Source organism: Sciurus vulgaris (assembly GCF_902686455.1).
Source record: "Sciurus vulgaris genome assembly, chromosome: 8".
NCBI lineage: Eukaryota > Metazoa > Chordata > Mammalia > Rodentia > Sciuridae > Sciurus > Sciurus vulgaris.
This window is the reverse complement of record NC_136468.1, coordinates 132034936-132062277: the sequence shown is the minus strand read 5'-3', so window position 1 is coordinate 132062277 and position 27342 is coordinate 132034936. Positions and strand designations below refer to the sequence as shown.

At 54.2% G+C, this 27342-nt stretch overlaps 2 protein-coding genes across 2 annotated transcripts in view; one reads left to right on the top strand and one right to left on the bottom strand.

The window, feature by feature from the left end:
• Nucleotides 1-7496: 7496 nt before the first annotated feature.
• Nucleotides 7497-21632, top strand: TFIP11 (tuftelin interacting protein 11; the record flags this gene model as incomplete). The annotated part of the gene is made up of 13 exons (XM_079151316.1): nucleotides 7497-7657; nucleotides 9022-9239; nucleotides 11333-11486; nucleotides 11714-11870; nucleotides 13358-13485; nucleotides 14488-14640; nucleotides 16564-17091; nucleotides 17183-17289; nucleotides 17873-18041; nucleotides 18619-18862; nucleotides 19322-19464; nucleotides 19911-20076; nucleotides 21277-21632. Exons 2-13 carry the CDS (start codon nucleotides 9031-9033, stop codon nucleotides 21630-21632), a joined length of 2514 nt encoding a protein of 837 aa, XP_079007442.1. The 5' UTR covers nucleotides 7497-7657; nucleotides 9022-9030.
• A 415-nt stretch (nucleotides 21633-22047) lies between these two features.
• The window catches only part of SRRD (SRR1 domain containing), a gene marked incomplete at its 3' end in the record, with an annotated part of 7162 nt that continues 1867 nt past the window's right edge, over nucleotides 22048-27342 (bottom strand). Inside the window, 6 exon segments of the mRNA XM_079151424.1 lie at nucleotides 22048-22254; nucleotides 22632-22677; nucleotides 23175-23329; nucleotides 24761-24859; nucleotides 24951-25207; nucleotides 26505-26545. Of these exon segments, the coding sequence (XP_079007550.1) occupies nucleotides 22048-22254; nucleotides 22632-22677; nucleotides 23175-23329; nucleotides 24761-24859; nucleotides 24951-25207; nucleotides 26505-26545 (805 nt within the window).

The window sequence follows — 27342 nt, the reverse complement described above, 5'->3', positions numbered from 1 at the left end:
GAATCTTATTGGGTCCCGCCAAAACTGAACGGTCCTGGAGGGAGCAGGGAGGAGGGAAGGGGTGAATGATGAGGGAGAGGGGTCAGGGTTAGGCCCCCCTGTCCTTGATAGATGGGTCTCTGGACAGCTGCACATTCCTCAGGTAGACATCTCTGAACAGCCTTGATAAGCCCGGGGCCCAGCGCATCCCATTTGACCCTTATTGGCCCTGGAAGGCGCCCTGTGGCTGCTGGCATCCTTGGCGCTTGCACGCCCTTTTCCTGGGGGTCCGGTTCACAGAATAGCTTGTTTATACAAGAGGGCTGCACAGATGGCACCCCATTCTCAACAACCAGAAGGTCAGACAAGAACGATTTTTAGATGAGGAAGAGCGTATTTGGGGGCTGGTGGTTCAGTCCACAGAAGGCGGACTCCATTCCATTCCACCGGCTGGAGGGGTGGAAGGACATCATGGCGGGAGGGCGTGGGGGTCCGGGAGCACCCAGGAGAGCACTCCCTTCACTAGACACAAACCATAAGCCCCACCAACGTGCCGCCAGTGACCCTCCTCCCCTGCTCCCCACCCCACCTGCCCACAGTCACCACTCAGTGGATCCATTCAGGTGGACCACGTGCTGACCAGGTGGAGGCTCACAATCCCATGTCGCACCCTGAAACTTTCTTGCATTTTCTCATACATGGGTTTTCGAGGGACACCTCGCATCCAAACCATAACGGGTAAGAAAAGTCCAGCTGGGTGAAGCTGAGTACTGCAGGCTTGCGGGGCCTAGACCGTGGCGCTTAGGACTTTATTACCGTCCTGAAGGAAGGGGTGGGCCCTGACCCCATCCGTGTCCTCTCCTCAGGCTGCGTGTTTACCCACCTGATGGCCAGCCAGATGCAGTCACAGCCGGTGGCTCTGGGACGTCTGTTGTCCATTTGCCAAATGGAGTGACTGATCCCAACGGCTGCCAACCTTCCTGAGCCAAGGCGCTGGCAAGTTTCCAGTTAAAAAAAAAAAAAAACCCACACAAACAACCACCACCCAAAACCCTCTCTTCCTCTAGGTCTAACCCTCCGGGGTTGGTGGGGGGACCCTCGGCAGAGTTAAGGACACAGGAAGATCACGACCCCGCTGACCCGGTAGCAGAGGACACCAGGTTTCAGACCTTCCTGTCCCCCTCCCCTCCGGCTGCCCCGTGAGCCTGCCCACAGCAGAGTCGCTGAGAACCACTTGTTAAACGGCTCAGTTCTGGGATTAACAGAGCGAGCTGGAAGGTCTCCAGGCAGATGTTGGCTGGGACTTGTACCATCTGGAGGCTTCTCGGTTGGAGCATCTAGAAGCTTCCTGGGCCTCTCTATGTCACCTCCCTGCGTGACGAGCTTGGGCCTCCTTACAATGATGTGGTCCAGGGAAGTCGGGCTTCTTCCATGGCCCCGGCTTCTCCCTGAGCAGATGTTCTGAGAGGCCGAAAGCAGAGGAGCTCAAAGGATGTGCCAGGCACTGGCATGGAGTCACTTCCGCCTCTGTTTATCCACATAGCCATTGAGCCTTTCTACAGTCAAAGAGGGACAGACTGACGGTGGGTGGCAAGGTCATCTCGCAGAGGAGATGTGACCCGGACCAGGCCCCTGCAGCCACCTTTAGAACATACCATCCACCACAGCCAAAAACCAAAAAGAGACAGCGTCACCTGCAGGTTTGAAGTGACTTTCAGATCTCCCGGATGCACCGACGTCACCAGAATGTTTCCTTCCTTTCTTCATCTGGGGTACAAAATGTGAACCCACCTTTCCTGGACACTAATCTCCAGTGATTCAAGCCCTTCACCGGCGAGGGCACTAGACACCCCGGCTTCTTCAGGGGTCTCCCCAACCTCTGACGTGGAGCCAGGGATGACAACTCCTACCACGGGGGTGTTCCAGCCTTCGCTAACCTCAAATTTGGGTCTGGAGTCAGGCGGACACCTCTCACCCGTCTGACTCATTCTCTGTTCTGAGCTCTGCTCAGAATAATAATCCACAAGAGTTCTGTTCCGTCTGGGAAGACCCTGGCTCATCCACCAGGCCCTCCTCCAGCCAGGCCTTCCACAAGTCTGAATTATTCTGGTTTTCTTTTTCTTTTTTTTCTTTTTGTACCAGGGATTGAACCCAGGGGTGCTTAACCACTGAACCACATCCCTGGCCCTTTGTATATATTTTATTTAGAGACAGGGTCTCACTGAGTTGCTGAGGGCCTCACTGTTGCTGAGGCCGGCTTTGAACTCTCGATCCTCCTGCCTCAGCCTCCCGAGCCCCTGGGATGACAGGTGGGATTATTCTGATCTTGCTTCACTTGTAACAGCTTTTTTCTTTCCTCAGCAGATTGTTAGTATTAAGTTTTTATTTAGAAGTAAGTATTGACTCATAGGAAGTTGCCAAACTAGTACAGAGTGCCATGGATCCTTCACCCAGACACCCTGTGCTACAATAGCACAGCCAGGAAGCAGACTTTGGTTCAATACTGTGAACTACACACTTTATTACTCTTCACCAGTTTTACACGCACTCCTTTGTGTGTGTTTATGAATTTTGGTAGGGTTCAAGCCACCCATTTCAGGGTTTTCATTCCTTCTTTCAGCAACAGAATCCTCTCAGCCTCTTACACACCCATACAGATAGCTCATGTGGAAAGTCTCAATCTATAGAATAAAAGCAGCTATTTTTTTTTTTTTTTTTTGTACCAGGGATTGAACCCAGGGGTGCTTAGCCATATCCCCAACCTCTTTTTATTTTTTGAGTCAAGGTCTCACTAAGTTGTGTAAGGCCTCACTGAGTTGCTGAAGCTGGCCTCAAACTTGTGATCCTCCTGCCTCAGCCTCCTGAGTTGCTGGGACTACTGGCATGCACCCTCACCCCACCCCTGCCCAGTACAAAGCTGTTCTGATGACCCTTTCCCACCCCAAGCGTCAGGTACTTCTCTCTGAAGCACTTTATGAAGGTTTTGTATTTATTTTCCTGCTGGGTTGGTTCAAGTTGTTCTTACTCAATAGGCTGTGAACCCCATGAAAGCAGGAACCATTTTTTAAAATTGCTGGTCATTTATCACCATTGACAGCCACTTCCAGCCACAGATGGTGGCAGTTGGCTTCCAACACGGCCCCCAGTAAAGACAGCTTCCTGGTGTCTGCCCCCCCATAGGGATGTTGTTCCTTCCTGCACTTAACAGGACGAGGGTCCAGACTAAATAGAGGACTTACGGTTACATCTAAGTTCCAGATAAGACAATGAATGATTTTTAGTATTTTACAATCCTGCATAATATGAATACAAAAAGAGTATTCAGTTAACCTGAAATTCACACATAACTGGGTTATTTTATTAGCTAACTCTGGTGGCCCTAAATAGGGCTGTGTAACCAAAACGAAATTGCAGAGATGACGGTCGGTGTGTGACTTCTGAGACCAGGTCACAAAGGGCCTTGAGGTTTCCTCCTGGATGGTTCTTGGGTCACTTGTTCTGAAGGAAGGAAGTCACTATGTCTTGAGGACACTGAGCAGCCCTACGTGGAGGTTCCACAGCAGGGAACTGAGACCTGTGGATGATTCGTCCCCGGTCAAACCTTCGGATGACTGTAAGCCACGAGAGACCCTGAGTTGGGGCACCTGGCTCAGTCACTCCCCACTCCCTGCCCAAAGTGGCGTGAGGTGTTTTCTGTTGTTTCAAGTGCTAAGTGTCGAGGTCACTGTTACATTGCAATAGACAAAGAGTACTTGTTCAGTATTTGTTAATAAGCTGGGCACGGTGGACACGCCTGTAGTCCCAGCAGCTCAGGAGGCTGAGGCGCGAGGATTGTGAGTTCAAAGCCAGCCTCAGCAATTTAGTGAGGTGCTCAGCAACTCAGTGAGACCCTGTCTCTAAATAAAATACAAAATAGAGCCGGGGATGTGGCTCAGTGGTTAAGCACCCCTGGGCTCAATCCCCAGATCCCCCCTCCAGAAACACTGTTAATGAATGAATGGCTGCGCCTTGTGGGGGTGCTTGCTTTACCAATGATGTCCGAGGTCTGTGGAATCTTAAATCCCACCTTTCTATTTAAGGACAGAGTTTTCACAAGCTCTTGAAATATAAGTAGAAACCATCTGCAAGGCGCAGTTAGAAATCAAGTTTGCTAATCTCAGCCAATCTGGGTTTTCAATTCTGCCAAGTTCAGGACACCATATATATTTTTGTGACAAACTTCAAAATAAGAACGAGCCATGTGCAACTGCATAATGTCACTGTCCTAGAAAAAGTACATGTGCTAGACTTTAAATATATCAGTTTGCCACGCCACTTAAGGATTGTTTCTATGGTATCAACCTATTTAAAGTTGTAGCTGTGCAAAGCTTTTTTTTTTTTTTTTTTTTTTTTTTTATCCCCAAAATTCTTTTGGAGGCAACGTGGAAAGTATGCCGTGTGCCACAGGCTGCATAAGGGAGCGGTCAGCGGTGTGGGCAGTAGCAGGGGGGTAAAGGAAACTGTCTTTGAAGATTTGAGGAACTGAAGATAGGAGGGTTTTGATCTTGACTCTGAATGCCTAAAAATCAGTCTAAGATTAGCCCAGAGAGATAAGCTAGCAGTAAGAACATGGGGCCCTGTGCGTGGTGTCATGGAGAAAGCACCAGCTTCAAGTCTCAACTCCTGGGTTCCAGGCCCAGCTCTGTCCTCAAACTCGCCATGGGGGGCTGGCGCTGCTCTCTGCCAGAGCTCCCCCATGGCCTCGTCTGAGAAAGTGCCGATATGGCCCAATGAGTGTCAGAGGGCCCTGTGGACTCCTGCCGAGCAGCCTTGTTGCTTGGCAACCTCTTCTGGGCAGGCCACTTGTCTGAGCACCTCATTGGGAACCTAGACACGGGACTGGATGTCCCCAAGTCCCCAAGCAAGAGTTTTTCTGAGAAGAGACCGGAAATGATGAGGTGAGGGACACAAGACCCTGAATCTAAAACTTAGGTTGCTTTCTCTCCTTGCATTTCCAAAGACTGGGCCATGGAGCTTAGAAATCCTGAAAAGCCAGGATCCTTGAGGCTGAGAGGCCTCCTGTGCAGAGGTAAGATGCTGGGTTTTAAATGAAAATATACAATAGTTTTTAAATAAAAGAACCAAGCAGTAAGTTCTCTCCATGCTAGGAGATTTCGTGGGTTAGTTAGCCTCGGCTTTTGGGGTTGTTAATCTGAAAACAACTCTCTTTGAGCAGTTCTGTCATTATCCCCAATTTACAGATGAGGAAACTCAGGCAGTGAAAGGGGAAACAACCTGCTTTCATGTTTGTTGTCCCACATCTATGAAGTAGCAAAGGGGTGACTTGAAATTTTTACTCCAGAGTCTTCATTTTCAAAAATCACACAAAAGTTATAAGTACAGGGGCTGGGGATATAGCTCAGTTGGTAAAGTGCTTGCTTTGCATGCACAAGGCCCTAGGTTCAATCCCCAGCACCACCCAAAAAAAAAAATTATAAGTACAAGGAGTAACAATTTTCTTCAATCGTTTGATATTAAGCTGCCCACGTGAAGCTCTGCCACCTCTAAGTGCTTTTGTATTTCCAACAAACAAGCATATAGTCCCTGAAATAACCAGTGGATAACCATTAAAATCAGGAAATTAAGCCAGGCACAGTGGCGAACGCCTGTCATTGCAGCAGCTTGGAAGGCAGGAGGATCGCGAGCTCAAAGCCAGCCTCAGCAACAGCGAGGCCCTGAGCAACTCAGTGAGACCCTGTCTCTAAATAAAATACAAAATAGGGCTGGGGAGGTGGCTCAGTGGTGGAGTGCCCCGAGTTCAATCCCAGGTACCAAAAATCAATCAATCAATCAATCTATAAAATAAAAAAATTTAAAACATCAGGAAATTAACATAGACATCGCAACCGTGGAATCCTAGACCTCATTCAAACTTTTCCAGTTATTCCAACAACTTCCTCGACAGCATCAGGCTCCACTGCAGAACCGCATGTTGTGTTTACTTGTCATGTCTCTGTCTTCAGAGTGCAGCAATTGCAGGTATTTGGGCGACTTTCGTGGTATTTTCTAAGGTTACAGGCTAGCTCTTTTGTAGACTGTCCCTTTACTTGGCTTTGTCTGATCTGTCTTCCCGATTAGATTATGAGTCCTTGGCAGGACTAAGACAGGAGCAATGCTGGGACTTTGGGCACTTTAACAAGTGGTGCATGACTTCACTTTGTCCGCCCCCTGACCGTGCACACTCTGGTCACTTGATCAAAGTCTGCACTCTTCACCGTCCCACAACAGTCCATAAAGTCCCCTTCTCCAAAACCACACGCTGAGGTGCATTTGATGAAGCAAATCCACTGGCATCGGCTGCCCCTGTGATCAAACTCACTGCAGCTCTGAAGTCCTAGAGCCATAAACACGGAGAAGCCAAACTTCCTTTTATTGTTGGCTCTAAGACATACACCTGTGCATAGTTTCAGGTCTAGACTCAAAGCACTATCTTTTCTCCTTGTCTCCCTCAATCTGCTCCTTGTGGAGTTTGCTGTGTTAGACTCTCCCTTTCACCTTCTCCTGAGCTACCTATGACCCCAGGATCCAGCTTCTTTCCAGAGTACATGCCATGTGTCAGGCACAGCGCCTCCACGTATTGCTGTGGACACCAAGACCATTAAGTCCCAGTCCCCGTTCCTGAGATACCCATTTGTAACTGGCTTCAGGTAGGTTTTTGTTGAATTCGTAGCAACCGTGGAAAGTACACCAGGTCTAGTGCTTTTTGGACACATATATGAGAGGTGAGCGAGAACAACCAACATATCCTATCACCTACTGTGTGCCAGCTACAGTCTTCATTGCCTACACGTTTCATCTTACTGAGTCCTCAACCAGTTTTCAGGAAAGGAAAACAAAAACAAAAACAAAAAAACCCCAAAACGCTGAGAGATGTAAGGCCTTGCTGCGGTCCCCAGCGTCAGAAGCAGGATGGGAAGTCCTGCCCGGGCGCCCCCCTGGGAGGGCGGTTCCCATCCTGCTCATTTTTTCCGTTAGGCCTCGCACAGGCGGCACGTTTAGGTTGGATCAGTGGATGAAGGGCTGTATTTACCCGTCTGTCGGGAACGAAGACGGGAAATAATCCCGGGGCGCACACCGGGGCGCCCCAGGCGTGGCCCCTTCAGTCCTTCACCACCCCAACTCCGGCACCAGGCGACTGCGGAGCCCACGCCGGGGCCTGCGCCGAGGGCCCGGGATTCCGGAGGCGCAGCTTGACTTTCGCCATTCTCGTGTGGATGCCGTGTCCCCGGCTGCGCTGTCACTCCCCTCTTGGGAGCTGACCCTACATCATCGCCGCGGTACGGAGTTAGGATCGCGGCCCGGCACAGGCGGCTCCTTAGGCCGAGGTGGCTCAGCGACCTCCTTGCCAGTCCCCCCAGGCCCGGCGGGCGCGGCGGGGAGGCAGACGCGGCGGGAACTCCTCCCCGGCCACTCGGGTCCTGCGACTCGGCCTCTCTTTTCTACCAACTCAGCCCGCTGCCGCAGGGACTGGCCCGCTCTAGCGTTCTAGAGCTGCCATGGAAACCAGAGCGACACTTCCGCTGTTGTAAACGTCACTTCCGGCGCGCCGGCCCAGGTACATCCGGGTTCCGGTGGCCGCAGAGGAAGGCTTTTAGCGCGGGTGGGGAGCGTGGTTTGGTGCGCTGGGCGGCTCGTAGAGGTAAGCAGGAGGGTAGCGGGGTCCTCTGTGCTGCTGGGAGTGAGGCGAGGCCGAGGGGAAGGCGGGCCGCGGCCCTGCCGCTGTGGGGTCCGTTTGGCAGACAGCTCTGCCCCGGCCCGAAGAGGGATAGCGCAGCTCGGGGTCACCAGGGAGTCCCGGCCTGGGCCGAGTTAGGGATCGACCCTGCTCCGGAGCCTAGACGGCAGTAGAGACAAGTCCGAGGCCTGGCTTGGGCCTTGCTTCCCTTCGCTTGGTCTCGTTCTTCTGACCGGAAGCATGGACGTGCTGAGAGTATTCTTGCAGAAATGCCCTGATGTACTTGGCATCTCCGTGGGCTCCGTAGCTCGTGATTGCCCTGGGATTTCCGCCGTGCCCTGTGCTCAAGGAGGCAGCAGGGTGACCCAGTCTCCTGTGTCTGGGACTTAATACCTCCTGTGAGAACTTTTCCCACCATGCACTCCAGGATGAGTTTGGAACTGGCTGCGTTCAGCCAGTGTCCCAGCGAGAAGGAGGGAGAACTCTGACAGCCGACAGAGTTTATACCGCCTGAGGAAACAGTGATCTCCCAGGCCCTAAAGGCCACTTGCAGCAGCCAGTAGACAAGAACACAGTGGCTGTCACGTAATGAGTGTGTTACTACGGAGAGCATCGTGCTTGGCACGTTTGGTGCACTGATGTTCACACACTGTGTATCTGGTAGAATTGGGTTTGAATTCAGGCTGTGATTTTAATGTGCCTGATTGAAGTCACTTTGCTAAATTTGGTCCCTAGTTCAACAGTATTAAGGTTGATGAACCTAATCATGGAACTGCAGTAGAAGCTATTGTTTCTTGGGCACTTGCTGTGAGCTCAGTGGTTTTTAATTTTAAAAAACTTATTTTTTATTTTTTAGTAGCAGGGATTGAACCCAGGAACACTTAACTACTGAGCCACATCCCAGCCCTTTTGAGACTGTGTCTTGCAAAGTTGTTTAGGGTCTCACTAAGTTGCTGAATCTGACTTTGAACTCACGAACCTCCTGCCTCAGCCTCCCACGTTGCTGGGATTATAGGTGTGTGACCAAGCCCAGTGCTCAGTGTTTTTAAGTGCCTTGTTGAATCCTCTGTGAAAGCTTTGTTTAATGTTGGTGCAGTTATTAATTTAAGAAAGAGGCAGATCTCATCATTTAGCCCCAGATCTCATCACTTAGTGCTGATTGTTTTTCTGAAATAATGTGTGATTTGTTGAATAGTAACAGTGATTTTGATGAACTTTGAATTTGGAGGAAGTGTTGACGGCAGCCAGGAGTAGAAACTCCCAGAAATCCTCGTGCTGCTGCCTCCAGGACTCAGCATACACTGTGTCCTTTTTGTCCCTTCCTTTAGTGACTGGCCATGTCGCTGTCCCACTTGTACCGGGACGGGGAAGGCCGCGTGGAGGATGATGACGACGAGCGGGAGAACTTTGAGATCACCGACTGGGATCTCCAGAATGAGTTCAACCCCAACCGGCAGCGCCACTGGCAGACCAAGGAAGAGGCCACCTACGGGGTGTGGGCCGAGCGTGACTCCGATGAGGAGAGGCCCAGTTTTGGAGGCAAACGGTACTGCCTTAGGGACAGGGGAGGGTGGAGTGGGAGGGACGCTGCCCTGGGGTCACGTCTCCCCTGGCCTCCTGGAGGCCCTGGCTACTCCACGGGAGGTGCGCTTGCCTCTCGGTCTAGCTGCTGCTCCTTCACTGATTCACCAGCAGCACGTGTTCGCTGAACAGTCACTGTGTACTTGGACTTCTGCTCTACCCACCTTCCTGGAGCCCAGACTCTGGTGGATGAAGATGGGTAGTGATCTACACTCTCGATCAGATTTTGTAACTATGATTTAGGACAGGAGGGGAGAAAAATGCCCCAAAGGGTATTCGTTGTCTTCTGGGAGGTCAGGAAAGAGTTCCCTGGAGAAGTGACCTTAAGCTCATAGAGAAATAGAAGGCAGCTAGGGTGGTGGGACAGGGTGAGTGTAGGGCCCTTGGCTGGAGGCCCGAGGTGTCCACGAGGGCACTGAGGGCACAGCCTGGGCGGGAGGGGTGAGGGACTTGAGAAGGGGTTGTGGAGAGGGGGGCCTGTTGCGGGCTGCACAGTGGAAGGCAGCGAGGTCTGAGGAGGCCAAGGCAGTGGGCCCAGCAGAGGTGTGGCAGGGGGGGCTAGGACGGTGGCCAGCTGATGAGAATTTAGGCTCGAGGTCTTCTCCCGGGGGGTGGGAGTGTTGCTCGTGCTGGCCTCAACTCACTGACCCATGTGGACTGTGGACTGCAGGCTTTGCCCATTGAGATCATGTCTTTTTCCAAAGAGGCCAAGGGAGAAAGAGCCCAGGGATCAGTTCACCTCTTCTCACCCACAGGAAGTTTAAAGGCATATGATACATGCATCAGGGGTCAAGGATCGCATGGTCTTAAGCTGGTAGGAGTAGCCCACAGACATTGGCTACTCGTTGTGAGGACTTCACAGCCTGGGCACATTTACCTTAGGAGAACGGGATCATTATCCTCCTCGTTGTTGGTGGTGGGACAGGGTGGGTGTACAGAGGCCCTTGGCTGGAGGCCCGAGGTGTCCACAAGGATACTGACCCCAAATCGCACAGTGAGGCAGGATCCAAGCTGGCAATGGAACCCAGAAAAACCCCCAAATTGTTGCATCTTTTAGGAAAAGGTTCCCTGGACTCTGTTGCTGCCGTGGGGTGTTTAGTGACTAGGTCAGTCATTTTATTAAGCATTACTCTTTTGCAGTATCCCAGGACACTTTTTCTGTGTTCCTCTGACCACACAAAGGAACTGGGTCAGTGACTTACCATGTGTTCCTGAAGCAGTCACAGTTTAAATTAGTACATTTCACAAGGTTAATTTCCTGTTTTTTTTTTTTTTTTTTTTATAGTTTTCATATTTAAATGAATTCAGTGGGTATGAAGCTTCTAAGTTAAATTAATATAATTATTAACGTACTTTACATCCTTATAATCTTAATTTTTCTTGTGTATGATTTAAAAAAAATTTTTTTAGTTGCAGACAGACGTAATACCTTTGTTTATTTATTTTTAATGTGGTGCTGAGGATCAAACCCAGCACCTCACACATGCGAGGCAAGTGCTCTACCACTGAGCCACAACCCCAGCCCTTGTGTATGATTTTTATCTATTTGAATTTTTACTCCTGTTTTATCATTGGACTTGAAATAATGTCTACAACAAATACTTCTAAGGTAATTAGGTTTTAAAAATGTAAAATGAAAATTGGATTATTGAGTTGTATTGTGAATTCATAATCAACTGTCTATTGATATTGATGTCTCTTCAGCCATGGATTTTAATTGAACGTTCAAAGTATAAAATGTTAAATGTGATCACACAAAGCCTGGCCTGGTGTCTGTCTGATACACTGACATAGAAAGAAATGTGTTACTCTTTTTTTTTTTTTCTTAAACAGTTTTTTAGTTTTCAATGGGCCTTGATTTTATTTATTTATATGTGGTACTGCGACGGGAACCCAGCGCCTTACACATGCTAGCCAAACACTGTACCACTGACCTACAACCCCAGCTCAAATAAACATGTCACTCTTTTAAAATGGAGTCCGCTCTAAGGACCTCCTCGTGAGCCAAGTTTCCAGGCAGGGCGACTTCACAGACCAGGGATCTGTGTCCGCCTGCAGGGCCCGAGACTACTCTGCACCCGTCAACTTCATCAGTGCGGGGCTCAAGAAAGGGGCAGCTGAGGAGGCAGAGCTGGAAGATTCTGATGATGAAGAGAAACCCATGAAGCAGGAAGACTTCCCTAAGGATTTTGGACCAAAGAAGTTAAAAACGGTAGAGTCCTTATCGCAGGATTGTCACGAGTCCTGCCCTCTATTGTGGCTCAGGCGCGTCCTCGCAGGGGCAGCTCGGCGGGGCCCATGGCGCCTTGCGGTCACTGATGCGTTTTTGGCTCATACTGCCTTTTCCCCTAATGCTGTGCAGCTGCTGGGCCATTTTCTCCTGGGCCGGGCTTTCTTAGATTTTTCTAACAACTAAACTTTGGTTATTCTTCTTTGCAGGGTGGCAATTTTAAGCCCAGCCAGAAAGGTTTTGCAGGAGGAACCAAATCTTTCATGGACTTTGGCAGCTGGGAAAGACACACAAAAGGAATTGGGCAGAAGCTCCTTCAGAAGATGGGCTACGTGCCCGGGCGGGGCCTTGGGAAGAATGCGCAGGGTACGGAGCAGCGCCCTGGCGTGCTGTGGGGAGGCTGGGCGTGGGGGCTCGGGAGGGCTGGCTCCCTCTGCCTTTTCCCTTTTGAGGGTGCATCGACTCTGGCCTCGTTTGCGGGAGCAGGATGGTTGTGCTTCTCAGCTCCCTTGCTTTCTCAAAATTCAGGTTAAACAAAATTCTTAAATTTGAGTGAGAGAAAGGGGCTAAGGTCTTAAACCAGGCTGAAGTGACACTTCCTTTTGGCCCGACTTATGTTTCCAAAGAAAACTTAGTTGCCAATATTTAGACATCAGCCTGTTTCACTTAAAATTCTGTATTTTGCTTAAGAGTTTAGCTGAATCATAGCGGTCCCTGGACCTTCATGTGGCCTTCATCTAGAACCTCTACACACTGTGCTCATTATGTGAGCTTTCTGGAGCCCTGAAGGCATTGGAGTTTGTGAGCCTGCTCACAAGGGTTTCAGTAAACAAACAAACACAACAACAAAAAAAAACTGGGTGTGGCGGCACACACTTGAGAATTGGGAGGCTGAAGCAGGAGGTCTCAGTTCCGAGGCCAGCCTCAGTAATATAGTGAGGCCCTCAGCAACTTAGTCCCTGCCTCAAAATAAAAAATAAAAACTGGGATGTGGCTCAGTAGCAAAGCACCTGGGTTCAATCCCCAGTACCCACCTCCCCACAGAATTCATGAGTGTGAGTAAAACACCGAGTGGCCTGGTGGTAGCTGGAGATGTGCGGCTGTGACTGGGCAGGTCCCGTGGTGGCTCAGCTGCAGTCTCCTCTGGTCCTCTCATACCAGCCCAGCGAGTTGCTGTCCCTCTCCGCAGCTCATCTTGAGACACAGCCATGCACATCGATCATGGCTTCCCTTCCCGCAGGAACGTCCCCCTTCTGAGCTACTTCCCATAAGTGAGTCCCAGCCGGATGGAGTCTGGCGTGTTCTCTGTAGTGGAAACCCCAGTCTAGTGGTTAAGAGTACTGAGTGGAGAGTACGGTAGGAGGAGGGCAGGGTGACCCTGAGCTCTTAACCCACTACCAGGGATCCCCACTGAGCTCCAGTCCCGCTCGTGAACCCTTCCCGAGAACAGCCTCTCGCTCGTGGCCAGGGTGTGAGCTGCGGGGCACGGGGCGAGCAGTCCCGCCTGATGTGCAGCACGTAGGCGCCCGCACCTCCAGACCTGAGCCTTCCGAGTGAGCCAAGCGGCAGGTTTCCCATCCTGAGTTCCCTCTTCCCGGCCACTAGAACAGAGCTGAGTAGAAATGGAATCTGTGTTTAGGACATCAGTGACCCAAGGCCAGCAGATGGTTGGCACAGATGCTCAGAACTTGCAGAGCCAGTGGGACGTGGACCCTGTTCCAAGGTCAGGCCACAGGCTCCCTCCTGGGCAGTGGCATTTGTTCAGGGAGCCAGGATCGTGTTCCTCACGCGGCTTATTCTCGCCCCCGAGGGTTGGGTCTGAAGCCGCTCTCCGCCCTGTGCTGAACCGGCAGGAATCATCAACCCCATCGAAGCCAAGCAGCGGAAGGGGAAAGGAGCTGTGGGAGCCTACGGCTCAGAGCGGACCACCCAGTCCCTGCACGACTTCCCCGCCGTGGACTCAGAGGAGGAAGCCGAGGAGGTGAGCGGACGCTGGGAGACGTGGGGTGTCCTGTGCATGCAGGTGGCCGCCTGTCCGACCTCGCGTGCCTTCCGTCAGTCACTGGGTGTTTGTGGCACCTGCTGAATGCTGGGTGCCCTGCTGTGGACTGGGTGTGCCTGAGCGGACACAGAGCCTGTTGGGCAGGGACAGACGTAGGCAGGCAGCTACGGTGTGCGGGGACGGCCGTGTGATCCCAGTCACTCAGGAGGCTGAGGTAGGAGGGTTGTAAGTTCGAGGCCAGCCTCTGTAGTTTAGCATGACTCTCAACAACTGAACAAGACCCCGTCTCAAAAAACAAGAACTGGGGGTGCAGCTCTGGCCCTGGGCTCCATCCCCAGCATGGGGAAGGGAGCGGGGAGGGGAGATGGCGTGTGCTGGGGGCTGGCTGTTCCATTGGCGGCCCGGTGGAAGGGAGGGCCCTGCACCAGGGAGAGGGCAGCGGGCGGGGGAGGCCAGAGGAAGGGGGCGAGAAGCTCTGGGGTGGACGAGTGGGAGTCCGGGAAGCGACAGTCCCCACGGAGAGGGAGGTGGTGGCCGCACCAGGCCTCCGTGGTTTGGGTCCTGGCGTGGTAAGGAGCCAGCTGCAGCAGCCATGCGGCTTCCCTCCAGCTGCAGAAGGACAGCACTACTGTCCCCGGCACTCGTGAGCAAGGCAGAATGCTGCCAGGAGCATCTGCCACTGTCTCGTTACCACCGTCCCCTGCTTGGGGGAGGAGGCGCTGATGGCGTGCACCTGACGACTCTGGGCCAGGGGCTGGTCACGAGCCCACAGGTGTTGGTCCCGCAGCAGGATGTGGGGCGTGTGGTGCACCTGCCTGTGAGAGGGTGGGTGTCCGGAGGTGGTCTTAGTGTTACACATGCACAGTCCTTCATGCAGCTTGGGTACCGATCTGAGCGGGTGACTGTCCCAATGGCTTCAGACCCCACCTGCTGTAAGAAGTGGCGCTTCCTGTGGAGGCTGACTGCATCCCTCTGGTTCAGGAGTTTCAGAAGGAGCTGAGCCAGTGGAGGAAAGACCCCAGTGGAAGCAAGAAGAAGCCCAAGTACTCCTACAAGACGGTGGAAGAGCTGAAGGCCAAGGGCAGGGTTAGCAAGAAGCTGGCGGCTCCTCAGAAGGAACTTTCTCAGGTCAAGGTACGGGGCCCTTGCACACCTGGTCTCGGGCGCTGGAAAACATCAGCCAGGCCGAGTGCTTCCTGGGCGTGTTCCAGGGCTCTTCTCTCAGGCTGCTGCTTTTCTCCTACCCTCCTCTGCCCTGGTGTAACTGGCATTCCTGTCATTAAAACGCCTGTGGGCATCTTGTTCTTAAGGAGGGGGCGGGATCTTCCTGACCTGCCTCTGTTGCCAGACCTTCGGCTTTCTTTCAGGGGCAGATTAGTGTGTGTGGCTTTATTTGAGGCTGAGGCGACGTTCCTAGAAGTCACCAAGTTAAAGAACGCCCAAGTCCCCAGGCCTCCCATGCTGGGAAGCTGGCACCAGCACTGACCAGGAGCGGGAGGGTTGTCAGGGCACTCATGCTGATGAAACCGTGTGTGAGGGGACACTGGACTTTCTGCTTCTGCTGGCGGACGGGTCTGTGTAAGCCGTGGGTCTCTGCCGCTGAGAAAGCCTGTTTAGTGCCAGCAGCTGGTCACGTTAGGGGACACTTCGTGCAGCTCTTCATGAGGTCTTTGTGCTCTGGTGTCACAGCAGACCCAGCAGCTCACCACCAATCTCCAGGTTCTTGTCTCAAAATTTTGAAGAATGAAATTCAGGGACAGTAAGAGCAGCAGGGTGAGGGGAGTGGGCTTCACCAGGTGAGGAGGAAAGAGGCCTGATAGCAGGTCGCTGCCTGCGTGTGCTCGGCTAGGGGCTGATGCGGTTCTGGGGTCCAGATAAATGCTAATCAGGTCGTGGAGGGTGTCAGCTCTGAGGGCCGGCCCTGGAGTCTGAACCTTCCAGCAGCTTCCATTCAGGTCTGCCCCAAATGTTTCCCCTGCTCACTGGGCCCCGGCTGGGCTGCTCAGGGCTACAGGCCACTGGGCCCTGGCTTCCTTGGCCCTGGCTCCTCTGCCTTGGGTTCCCTCCAGCACGGCAGGCTCCATGTGGCTGTGGCCCACGCTTAGGGCTGCTGCAGCCCCGGAGGCTGCGGCCACTCCTTCACCACCTCTGGGTGGGTGGCCAGGGAGCCATACTGACCAGGATGTGGGTTTGGACCCACCAGCTCTGACGGGGCCCTCAGCCACTCGTGCACACTGGGAACGCCCATTCCATCACCTCCCAGGAGCCGGAGAGCAGCGGGGAGCCGTGTGGTGGGTGGAGGACGCACGTCACCGGCCCACGGAAGCTCGCGTGGGGTCCTCAACCCCAGCACGTGTGCGTCGTGTTATCCGGGACATCGAGGAACGGGGTGTCCGGGTCCACCCAGCGAGCAGGAGTTGGTGGATCTAGGCTGAAGCCCTGGGTGCTGTGGGTTTTCCGAGGGACTCTAATGCAAGTGGCTCAGGGGTCGCTCTGGTTTAAAGTGACAAATGATTGTTCAGAGGCACAGGTCACGTTTCCTCAGTTTTCCGGGAATTTAGAATCAGTTCATTCCTAAGTTGCCTTTGTCCAATAACTACGTTTGTTGTATTTATAGTCTTAAAAAAATTATTCTGAGAGTAATGTGTAGGCATTTTAAGAGATTAGGAAATTCAGAGAATGAAAACATGGCTAGTTCCCATCCTCCCACAGATTGCCAGTTAACCTTGGCGTGCGTCCTTGTAGGTCTCTCCCTGTGCGTCTGTGCGTGGTTCTTACCAAATGGCACTTTGGTGACCGGGTCTCGTTTCCTGCTTTCATCGGCGTAGCTCTGTCCTTCTGTGAAGCCATCTCCTTTGCTGCTGCCCAGTCCCTGTTCCTTGAAGTCCTCCGCTGGACCCTTCAGAGGGACCCAGCCCCATGCCCTCCGCACCCTTTTGTCCCGAGCTCCTCTGACCTGCCCCCACGGAGCCCCCATGGACGCTGCCCAGCTGTGGCTCGGGCGCTGCTGCTGGCGCCGTGTCTAATGGGCAGCCTGTCCCCTGCACCCTGCCGCAGGTCATTGACATGACGGGCCGGGAGCAGAAGGTCTACTACAGCTACAGCCAGATCAGCCACAAGCACAACGTGCCCGACGACGGGCTCCCGCCGCAGTCCCAGCTGCCGCCACTGCCCGGCAAGGAGGCCAAGGCCCCCGGCTTCGCCCTGCCCGAGCTGGAGCACAACCTGCAGCTGCTCATCGAGCTCACGGAGCAGGAGATCATCCAGAACGACCGGCAGCTGCAGTACGAGCGGGACATGGTGGTGAACCTGTCGCACGAGCTGGAGAAGACGGCCGAGGCCCTGGCGCACGAGGAGCGCGTCATCTCCAACCTGGGCAGGGTGCTGGAGATGGTGGAGGAGTGCGAGCGCCGCATGCAGCCCGGCTGCGCCAGCCCCCTCACCCTGGACGAGTGCGCCCGCGTCTTCCAGACCCTGCAGGACAAGTACTACGAGGAGTACCGCATGTCGGACCGCGTGGACCTGGCCGTGGCCGTCGTCTACCCGCTCATGAAGGACTACTTCAAGGACTGGGATCCCCTCAAAGTGAGCCGGGGGCCTGCTCGCCCCGGGTGGGCCGCGCCCCTGCTGCGGGGGGCCGGGCGGGAGGGCCGGCTGATGCCCCGCTTCCCCTCAGGACTGCACCTACGGCACCGAGATCATCTCCAAGTGGAAGAGCCTCCTGGAGAATGACCAGCTGCTGTCCCACAGCGGTCAGGACCTCTCCGCAGACGCCTTCCACAGGTACCGCGGTGGGCGCCTGGGGTGCCGGCCCTTGCCAGCCCTGGTGCATGCTGGTTCTGCTCTGGGAACCACTCAGTCCCCTGCTCAGCCCACTTGTCAAGTGTCAGTTGAGTGCCACCCACGTGCTGGGCGCTGGGCCTCGCTCAGAAGACGACAGCCAGCTCTGGTCCAGGGTGCAGAGGATGAGGCAGATGACAGGAAGTAGTGCAGGATGCTCGCTGGGACGTGGTAGTGAGCAGGAAGGGCAGGTACTCACTTGGAGTGGGAATCGGGACAGAGGACACTCAGAGGAGGGGACATCAAGCTACGGCCCAGAGGTCAGAGGTCTCAGCTGTGGGTAGAGAGCTCTAGGGAGGACAGCACCTGACATCTGGAAAGGAGCCTTCTCCTGGGGTCTGCGAGCCTGTCATTTGCAGCAGACCTGCCAGGCGAGTGGGCACCGCCAGGGAGGCCCAGGCTGCGAGGGCCAGCAGGTAGGCCACGCGGGTTGTGCTCGCTTTGCTTTCCCTTCTTCCTCCGGGGGTGGTGAGGTGAGCTCGGAAGCCCATCGGCCAGCTCATGAGGCTGCCTCTGCCCGCCGCAGGCTCATCTGGGAAGTCTGGATGCCCTTTGTTCGAAACATCATCAACCAGTGGCAGCCGAGGAACTGCGAGCCGATGGTGGACTTCCTGGACAGCTGGGCGCACATCATCCCCGTGTGGATCCTGGACAACATCTTGGACCAGCTCGTCTTCCCCAAGCTGCAGAAGGAGGTGGGCGGCTGGGGCAGGGGCCCTGGGGACCAGGGAGCACGCCTCCCGCCTCAGTGCTGTCAGAGCGCCTGCGGTGAAAAGGGCTGTCCCCGCTCTGTCCTGTGGCGCTGCTCCAGCCCGTCCCCAGCCTTCGAGAGGGACTGCCTTTTCTTGGGGTCTTCACTGACGTTAGCCCTGCGAGGTTCTGAGATTGAATAGTTGCGTGGCTCTGTTTGTTGGGTGGTGTCTCTTCAGGGGAAATGAAGTGCAAACTGCCCACACGGCACCCTGGTGGCCATGGAGGGAAGACTGTCATCTACACGAGTGGCAAGGACTGCTGAGCACAGCGGCACGGGCCAGTGAGCTCAGCGGGTTCACGGCCAGCAACTTAGTGTGGCCCTGTCTAAAACCAGCGTGGCTGAGTGGCAGAGTGCCCTGGGTTCAGTCCCCAGTACCAGGAAACAGAAAGTGGAAAGGGCCGTGGCCCTTGGCCAGGCGACGGGGCCTCCTGCCTGGAGGACAGCACCTGCCCACAGCTGCACAGGTGGGGTCGCGACACCCCCAGGCTGCAGGAGCCGCTTCTCTCCTTTCCCTGCAGGTGGACAACTGGAACCCCCTGACGGACACGGTCCCCATCCACTCCTGGATCCACCCGTGGCTGCCGCTCATGCAGGCGCGCCTGGAGCCGCTCTACTCCCCCATCCGCAGCAAGCTGTCCAGCGCCCTGCAGAAGTGGCACCCCAGCGACTCCTCGGCCAAGCTCATCCTCCAGCCCTGGAAGGACGTCTTCACCCCCGGCTCCTGGGAGGCGTTCATGGTCAAGAACATCGTGCCCAAGCTGGGTGAGGGGATGGGGAAGGCACTGATGCCGTGGCTCCGGTTCCTTGGCCCCGTGCCCAGCGGTGGTTAGGTGAAGCCTGGCCTCTTGTCCCACAGAGATGCTGGCACACCGTCTCGCACTGTGAGACGGGTGGCACCGCAGGTGGAGGCTGAGTGTGAATGCCACGCGGGTCTTTCTGCCGTTTATCTGGCAGTGCCTGAAGGCCTGCCGCGGGGTCTTTGGGTCCCTGTGCCGCGTGGCTTTTCCGGCTCTGGCAAAGCACGGCCACTGGTGTTCTGAAATGGTCGTAGTGTCATCTTCTGAATTTCTAGGGAGTTATTTTTGGGTAAGAGAAACAAATGATTTTTAAGAATTGCTGTTGCCATGTCGAGAGCTTAGAATTGACCTTTGAAAGCAGGTCAGAGCCCGCTGTCTGTGGCTTTGCTGGCAGGAGAGCGAGCGCGGGCGGCTTCTCTTGCAGGCATGTGTCTGGGCGAGCTGGTCATCAACCCCCACCAGCAGCACATGGACGCTTTCTACTGGGTCATCGACTGGGAGGGCATGATCTCGGTCTCCAGCCTGGTGGGGCTCCTCGAGAAGCACTTCTTCCCCAAGTGGCTGCAGGTGTGCTTGGCTCGGCTTTGCTGTGGGAGGAGAGGTGGTAGCGTGGGGACAGTCACTTAATGGTCTGGTCGGGCCTGACTGCAGCTGTGACCACACTTGAACATACACCGCCAAGGGGGCGGCCTTGTCCACGTCCTGACAGTGGCCCCCAGTCCTCCAGCATGTCAGGTGCCAGCTGCTGATCTTTATGGCGGCTCAACTGCTCACGGCCCCGTGGGGGAGGGACTGTGACGTCCCCGCCGCGACACGGAGGCCAAGGCGCAGCAGGTTTCCCACGAGGGCACTTAGTCACAGGCTGGCTCAGAATCCACGCTCGAGTGCCACTTTTCAGCTCCTAGAAACCCCTGTCACGTGGTGTCACAGCCGGCAGGCCCGGCATCCATACAGTGGCCCTCTGGACAGCCGCTCCTGCTGTCGCCCTGGTACAGGTCTCTGCTCTTTGGCAGGTGCTGTGCTCCTGGCTCAGTAATGGCCCCAATTACGAGGAGATCACCAAGTGGTACCTGGGCTGGAAGTCCATGTTCTCAGACCAGGTGCTGGCCCACCCGTCCGTCAAGGACAAGTTTAATGAAGCACTGGACATCATGAACAGGGCGGTGTCCTCGAATGTCGGTGAGTGAGGACCCCCATGCTCCCCGTGCCACAGCTGGCAGGGCACGTCCCTCACAGTGAGGCTGACAAGCTGGATTCTGGTGCTGCTGCCCCAGTGCTGGTGCCGCCTGTCGCCACTGTGGTGTGGGGCCTGCGAGGCTCCCCAGCCGGCCAGCTGGTTGGCCTTGGGCACGCTGCTGATGCACCATGGCTCGGGGCGAGGTCAGGGGCCATTCCCACATGGAGTAGCTGCTTAACCTCCCTGGATCTGCGTTCCTCCCATCACCAGGGGTTGGCACAAGTTGGGGCTTGGGCACGGCCCTCAGGAGCCGCTGTCTGCTGTAGGAGGACGGGTCACTGCTCAGTTCCGGGTCTGTCGTGCTGCCTGGATCACAAGGCAATCGTATGCTCACGTTTTGACGCTTGGGAGCGTCACCAATCCTGAGCTGATGTGCCCACATGTGAGCCAAGGCCACGTTGCTGCTTGGCCGACTCAGCGCAGACGGGCGCCCACCTCACTTCCTGTGCTTCTGCGGCCCAGCTTGCTCAGGACACAGCGCTGCAGGCTGGCGCGGGGACTGCGGTTTCTGTTTCCTTTCAATTGTGTCCACCCGTTTCCTGAGCACAGCTGGACTCGCAGGCTGATTAAGGAGGCGGAGAGGCTCCCGTGCTGCTCTCCCTGTCCAGGTCCTCAGGGGCTGTCTCCGCTTCCACCTGCTCTAGACATTTCTCCGCCGCACCCCAGGTCTCATGTTCCCAGAGGTGTCCCCTGCCTGGAGGCCTCAGCATTTGTGGTCCTCTGTCGTTCTAGGGTCAGGGACCTAAGTGGGTAAGTTAAAGCAGGCGGTGTTACGGAGCAGAGCCGCGTGCCTGATGGCCATGCCGAGAACGAGCATGTTCCCAAGGTGCCCAGAGCCACCAGCGTGTAGGGTGGCTCCTTGGACAGGGCCGGGCCTGTCAAGGTCGCCAGCTGTCAGGATAAAACCTTGTGGACACTTCATTTTATATTGAATATTTGCTTATCAGATATCGGTCTGAAATCTACAGACTGATTTTTGTGATACTGTCCAGGCATCCAAACTCCCCCAAAGTTGCTCGAGTCTCAGGCAGAGCTGCCCTGGGGTGAGTCACAGTGCTGGGCACACCCAGCCTGGACCAAGCCACCGTCCCTTTGTGGGCCTGCTGCATCTCCTCCTCACGCCCTTCCTCCCTCCCTGTCAGGTGCCTACATGCAGCCGGGAGCGCGGGAGAACATCGCCTACCTCACCCACACGGAGCGGAGGAAGGACTTCCAGTACGAGGCTATGCAGGAGCGCCGGGAGGCCGAGAACATGGCCCAGAGGGGCATCGGTGTGGCCGCCAGCTCTGTGCCCATGAACTTCAAGGACCTCATCGAGACCAAGGCCGAGGAGCACAACATCGTGTTCATGCCCGTCATCGGCAAGCGGCACGAGGGGAAGCAGCTCTACACCTTCGGCCGCATCGTGATCTACATCGACCGAGGGGTGGTATTCGTCCAGGGCGAGAAGACGTGGGTGCCCACCTCCCTGCAGAGCCTGATCGACATGGCCAAGTAGACGGACGCTGCCTCACACTGAGGTTGTGAATAAACGGTATTTTAAATCATCTGAGATGCTCTGCGTCGGGCCAGGCCACCAGGGAAGGAAAGGTGCTGCTTTACAAGCGCATCAGACTTTTTTTTTTTTTTAATTGGTACCAGGGATTGGATTCAGGGGTGCTGAACCACTGAGCCACGTCCCAGCCCCCTTTTTAATGTTTTATTAAAGACAGGGTCTGAGTCGCTCAGGGCCTTGCTAAGTTGCCCAGGCTGGCCTCGAATGTGCGATCCTCCTGCCTCAGCCTCCCGAGCCCCTGGGGTAACAGGTGTGCAGCACCGCACGGCTGTCACAAGTGCTTCAGCCCCTCCACCGAGTTCTCGGGCTGCATGTCATCCTCCAAGCAGGACGGCCAGCCTGACGTGCTCTAGTGCGCTCAGGTCAGCGATGGGTCTGCCGCCTTCCTCCTGATGATCTCCAGGTCTTCGCAGCCCTGATACTCTGGCTCTTCCCGGAATGTCCACATGTCCCTGGAGAGCTGTCCTAGCTTTTGGGCAGGGAACCAGTGAACGGACGTGTCGTTAAAGGTGTCCACGTACTGGGGAGTCTGAGGAAGCGGGCGCTCCTCCAGCCCTTCCAGAACCTGAGCAGAAGAGTCCAGACACTACAGCGGTGAGACTTCATCACACTCACGCCCCACGGCCCTTTGAAACCACACGGAACAGGAGGCTGCTGCCGGCTTCGGGGCAGTGCCCTGAGGCCCCGAGGGCAGAGATGTGCTGGGCACAGCACTGAGTAGGGCAGTTAGGAAAACGCCAGGAGGGGTGAGCGCACAGCTTCGGGACAGCCCCGGGGAGAGGGCTCGCTGGTGGCACAGTGACACCACGTCTCCACTGGCAATGCCTCCAAACAGGGTGAGGTGGCTTTCTCGGTGACAGGGAGCAATTCCACACCCTCTCCCACCCCAGTCCCCTTTTTTTTTTTTTTTTTTTTTCCACCCCAGCCCCTTTACGCAGATACCTTTGCAATATAAGGGTAGTTTTTCTGCAGAATCCTCATCAACAACCTAGAAATTAAAACATATGAGGTGTGAGAATGGTTTTATTTAAATTGAGACATGTAGGAAAGTGCGATGACCAAACTATAGTAAGAATTCAAAACAATTTAAGGATGTGGAGACCCCAGGGCTTTTGCCCGTGTCACCAGGAGACCTGAGCATCAGAGAGGGAACGAGGGCAGAGTGATGGGCAGAGAGATCGAATGGTGTTTCAAAAACACTTCCGTCACCAGAAGGGAGGGATTATTTGCAGAGACTCTAAAAACTGCTGCACAGCTTGACCAGGGTCTAAAATCTGGCTTTGGGCCGGGACGAGGCTCAGTGGCCAAGCTTGCCTGGTACGCATGAGGCCCTGGTGTTCAGTCCCCAGGACTTCAAGGATAAAATCTGACTTCCCCTCCATCTGTTTCCCTAAGAGGAGCATATCCTAGCGTAGGACCGGCCGGGAACAGGCCAGTCTGCGGGCATCACCTCTGGGCTGACAGATGGAAGTGTTCCGGGCTTACCTTTCCTCCAGGCCTTTGAAACTGTTCCCGATGATGACCATCTTGGAAAGGGCATCTGCTGACCAGTTGCTCCATAAAAGGTTGTTGTACAAGGCCGTCCCACAGTGGAGCATGTAGAAGACTGTGGGCTGCCCGTGGACACTCCGCTTTCCTTCCTGGAACGTGAGGGTACAGGCGTGAACTCTCGCAGAGCACACTTGCAGCAAGGCAAGCGAGGGCTCCGGACATGTCAGTATGAGCTCGGAGACAACTGAGCACAGGGGACCCGGATGAAACGGTTCCAGCTGGTCATGTAGTCTACAGTCAGGGGGACCAGTGTTGGCAGCCGTCGTGCCTAGCAGGTGTGCCCCATGAGCACAGAAAGCTCTGCACAAGGGAAGGGGCTTCTGTTGTCCCTGACGGGACAGGAGGGACAGCTGTGGCGCCTGTCTCCGATGCTGCCGTCAGTAACCCATGCCTCCTGTCTTTCTGCAGATCCCCTTCAAATGTCCCTGGGGGGCATAGTCACCCTTTCCTGATGGCCACTGTTTTACAGCCACACAGCACAGGAGTGGCTTGCTCTCCTCTGCCTGCCATTTCCTATGTTAAGAACGAACCGCAGTGGACTCCTGATCAGTCCGCTCTGCACAGGCTGCCTGCAGCCCTGGTTCTGTCCCTCAGATCTTCAAATCCCAGCTCGGACCCAGAAGAGCTCCCCATCTTTCCAAACACCCCTGCTGCCCCTGCTCCTAGCACGGTCCCCGTCACTGCTGCATCCATCACTAACGTTCACAGGCCACGTGCCTGGTGTGGCCACAGGCTCCCCAAAGGTGGGCTGGCTCTCAGTGATCCTGGTCTCTGAAAGCTCCCTGCCCAGCACAGAGCAGCACTCAGAAAGACATCTGCATGGAATGCTAGTATCTCAGGGCCTGTCAGCACTGGGGACCAACCTCTCAGCAGGGCCTTTGAGGTTATATAACAAGCAATGAGATGGCAGTTTCAGGACACAGGAATCAAATGATTCTCTAATCCCCAAGATGATGCAAAACAATTCAGAGGTCTTTGCACACACTGGCTTCAGTTCTGCCCTGTAAAGTGAATTTCTTTTCAGAGGTCTCAGGAATGTCAGCGCTCTTGGAGGTGCTGGGAAGGAGAGGATTTGTTCACAATTCACAGCAGGTGCTCAGGGTGTGACCAGGCTCAGAGCTGACAAGTGGAGATAAGGGGCTCCATCCCCTTTCATTGCTATCCTGGGACAGGGTGCAGCCTGATCAGAAGCCATTTGAAGAACCCAGACTCTGCCGTCTTGATTTTTATATAGCACAGCAAATACTGGCTTAGCACAATTTTTGACAAAGAATCCTCACAACGATTTTGCAAAGTTGACTTGCTCTGGTTCATGCTATTTGTGTAATTTAAGGTTTTTTTGGACAGGGCACAACGTAAAACAAAATGTGGGTAATTGATTGACTAGTCAAACTTTACAGACACTGCGAAGGCAAGCAGTCGGTGGACAGGGACCACCACGGCTGCAGAGAAAACTGGCATCCCCGGTGGTCTGGTCAGGATCCGCATGCGGCCCCAACCTGCTTCCCCCCACCACTTACCTCGTTCTCACTGAGAACAGTCACGCCAAGGGAGTGAAGAATAGCAATTTCAAGCTGGCTGAACAGAGGGTCATAGACCCAGCAGTGACTTCTGGGGATCTGCAAGGGAAGAGTGCATTGCCTCAACCCAAACACCCAAGAACACAGAGTGTGGGCCAGGGGAGGACATGCAGTGAATCCAGAAACTCACCTGGCACCTTTCCAGGAACAGAAGCAAAAATGCCAGCTGGGTTCTAGCTGTGGTGCAGCTGGCGAAGTTGCCAACGCCGTAACACACACACTTGATGTGGGCAGCTCCCTGGGCCAGGGCCTCTCCCAGGCTGGGGTCAGGGGCCGCGTCCAGCTCAGCTGGCGAGGTGAGATGCAGGTTTCCAAGGGCTTCTGAAAGGGTCCCCACAGGGGCCTTCGGTTGTCCCAGCTGTTTTGTAAGACACTGGATGATGGTTTCTGAAAGAGCCAGCCCCCAAATGTAGTCGGAGGCCATGTTCTGACCCTGTGAGCCAAATCGCCCACAAGGGGCCACAGACCAGGGCAAGAAGGGCTGCAACTCTCAAAACAGCCGCCAGGCACACACAGTCACGCTCAGTGAAGACAGGCGCTGCCCGACTCCCACGGTCCCAAGCCCGAGACTGTTCCAACAAACGTTGGCCTTCACTCATGGACACTTTCCATCTAAAACTCGAATGTGAACTCATACAATTTAATAGGCGGCTTCCAGTAATTGCAGACTATGCTCTGAAGTACTTTTTAGGTTAGAGGAGCACAGCTCTCACAACCACACTATAAATGTCTAGGCGTAGAAATATGTGATATGTACAAAGGTCAAAAAAAAAAAAAAAAAAAAAGCTGGAGGCTTCAAGAACCTAACACTATTCTGCTGAAATCTCAGAGATGCAGGTTCTCTTGTCCCTCTTGTTATGCTAGTACCGAATTTTGTTGAACCAAGCTGTATCCAAAACAAAAGCCATACATTCCAATAATAAGATAGCAACTTTCACTTATTAAATCAGCAAAGCTGTCTTTACATAAGACCCCAGGCTAGAAGCAGCCCAGAAGAGGCGAGAACATGGAAACTGGGTCTTCAGTTCTTGCTGATAAGAGAACTGGCAAAAGTTTTTTGGAAACAGCTTGACACTGGACATTGAGTTGGTTACTGCCTTTCACTTATTTCCATTTCTGGGAATATGTCCTAATTGATCACACTAAATTTGGCAAAAGCTTTATGCGTGAAGTTGCTCCTTGCAAAGTTATGTAAAATAAAGGAAAAAAATAAGCCCTCAATAAAAACGACAGCCACGGTAAGTTGTTCGGGGCACGGGGATCATGTCGCCACGCTACAGGTAGGAAGGGGCTGTGACTGCTCGGGAAGCAGTCCACCCCATGCTGTCAAGGGCAAGAGCAGGAGGCGCACAAGCTCCAGTAATGATGAGGACGGTCAGTGTTTACTGCCTTCGGTGAGCAGGTGCGCACGGTTCCAAGCACGAGTGAGCTCATCTAATTCTCAGCCCACATTCCAGGAAACGAACCTGATCATCGCCATCTCACAGAGAAACTAGGGTCAGACTTAGTGAAGTGCCAAGAGACACATGGCCCTCAGGGGTAAGTCAGAACTAGAACTCAGCATGAACTCAGCATGAACCCAGCATGAGGCAAGATGTCCTCCAAGGGGGATGAGATTCCCTTTGCCCATATTCAGGTCTTCCTCTCCCTCCTTCCACCCCTCCCATGGCCAGGTGGTACTCACCCAAGGCCGAATTCCAGAAATCAGAGATCCGCAGCTCCTCTCTGTTGAGGAAAAAAAGGCTTGTTCACCTCCCATCCACACCAGGGATGCCCTAGCAGTGGCTCTTCTCCTGGCCGTGAGCTGGATGCATGGAAGATGAAGTGATCTCCACGCAGAGCCCCTACTGAGTGACAGGAAGGGAAACAAATACTGCCTTGCTCAAGGCCAGGGTATATCTGCTGGGGTCATCGAGGGCTTCCTGGAGGAGGCCTCAGATGCCCAGGGGCAGATCTGGGTCTGTGTGGCATCCTTGGTCCACAACAAAGCCTGGTCGTGTTGCAGCTCAATAAATGGTGAAGTTCCTGGATCCAGCCTTTCTGAGCTTTTGTTTCCTCATGTCTAGAATGGTGACAAAGACTGCCTATGTGGAGGGCGACAGGAGGAAGTCAGAGGCTTAACATTCTCTGCACAGTGCCACCTGGAAGGCACTTGATAAGTGGCCTTTGCTATGTAAGATTCTACAGGGCTACATACGGCATTCAAAATCATAGAGACAAACAGTGAACGGGTGTTCACAGGGTTCGGAGAGGAGGGTTTGGAAGTCGCTGTGTAAGGAGTTTCTTTTATAAGATCAAAGACCTATGCAGGCGAGTGTGGGTGACGGTGCGTGACATGAAGCGCATACTTAAAAATGGTAAAGACGATAAGCTTTATGTTACAGGCATTTTGCCACAATAAAAAAGATTTTTAAAAAAGATTCTAAGAGGAAAGTAAAAGAAGTGACAAAACCAAGTGTCTGGTCTCTCATCTGGCTTCCACAAGCCCAGAGCCAAACAAAGTCAACAATGAATTCAAATGA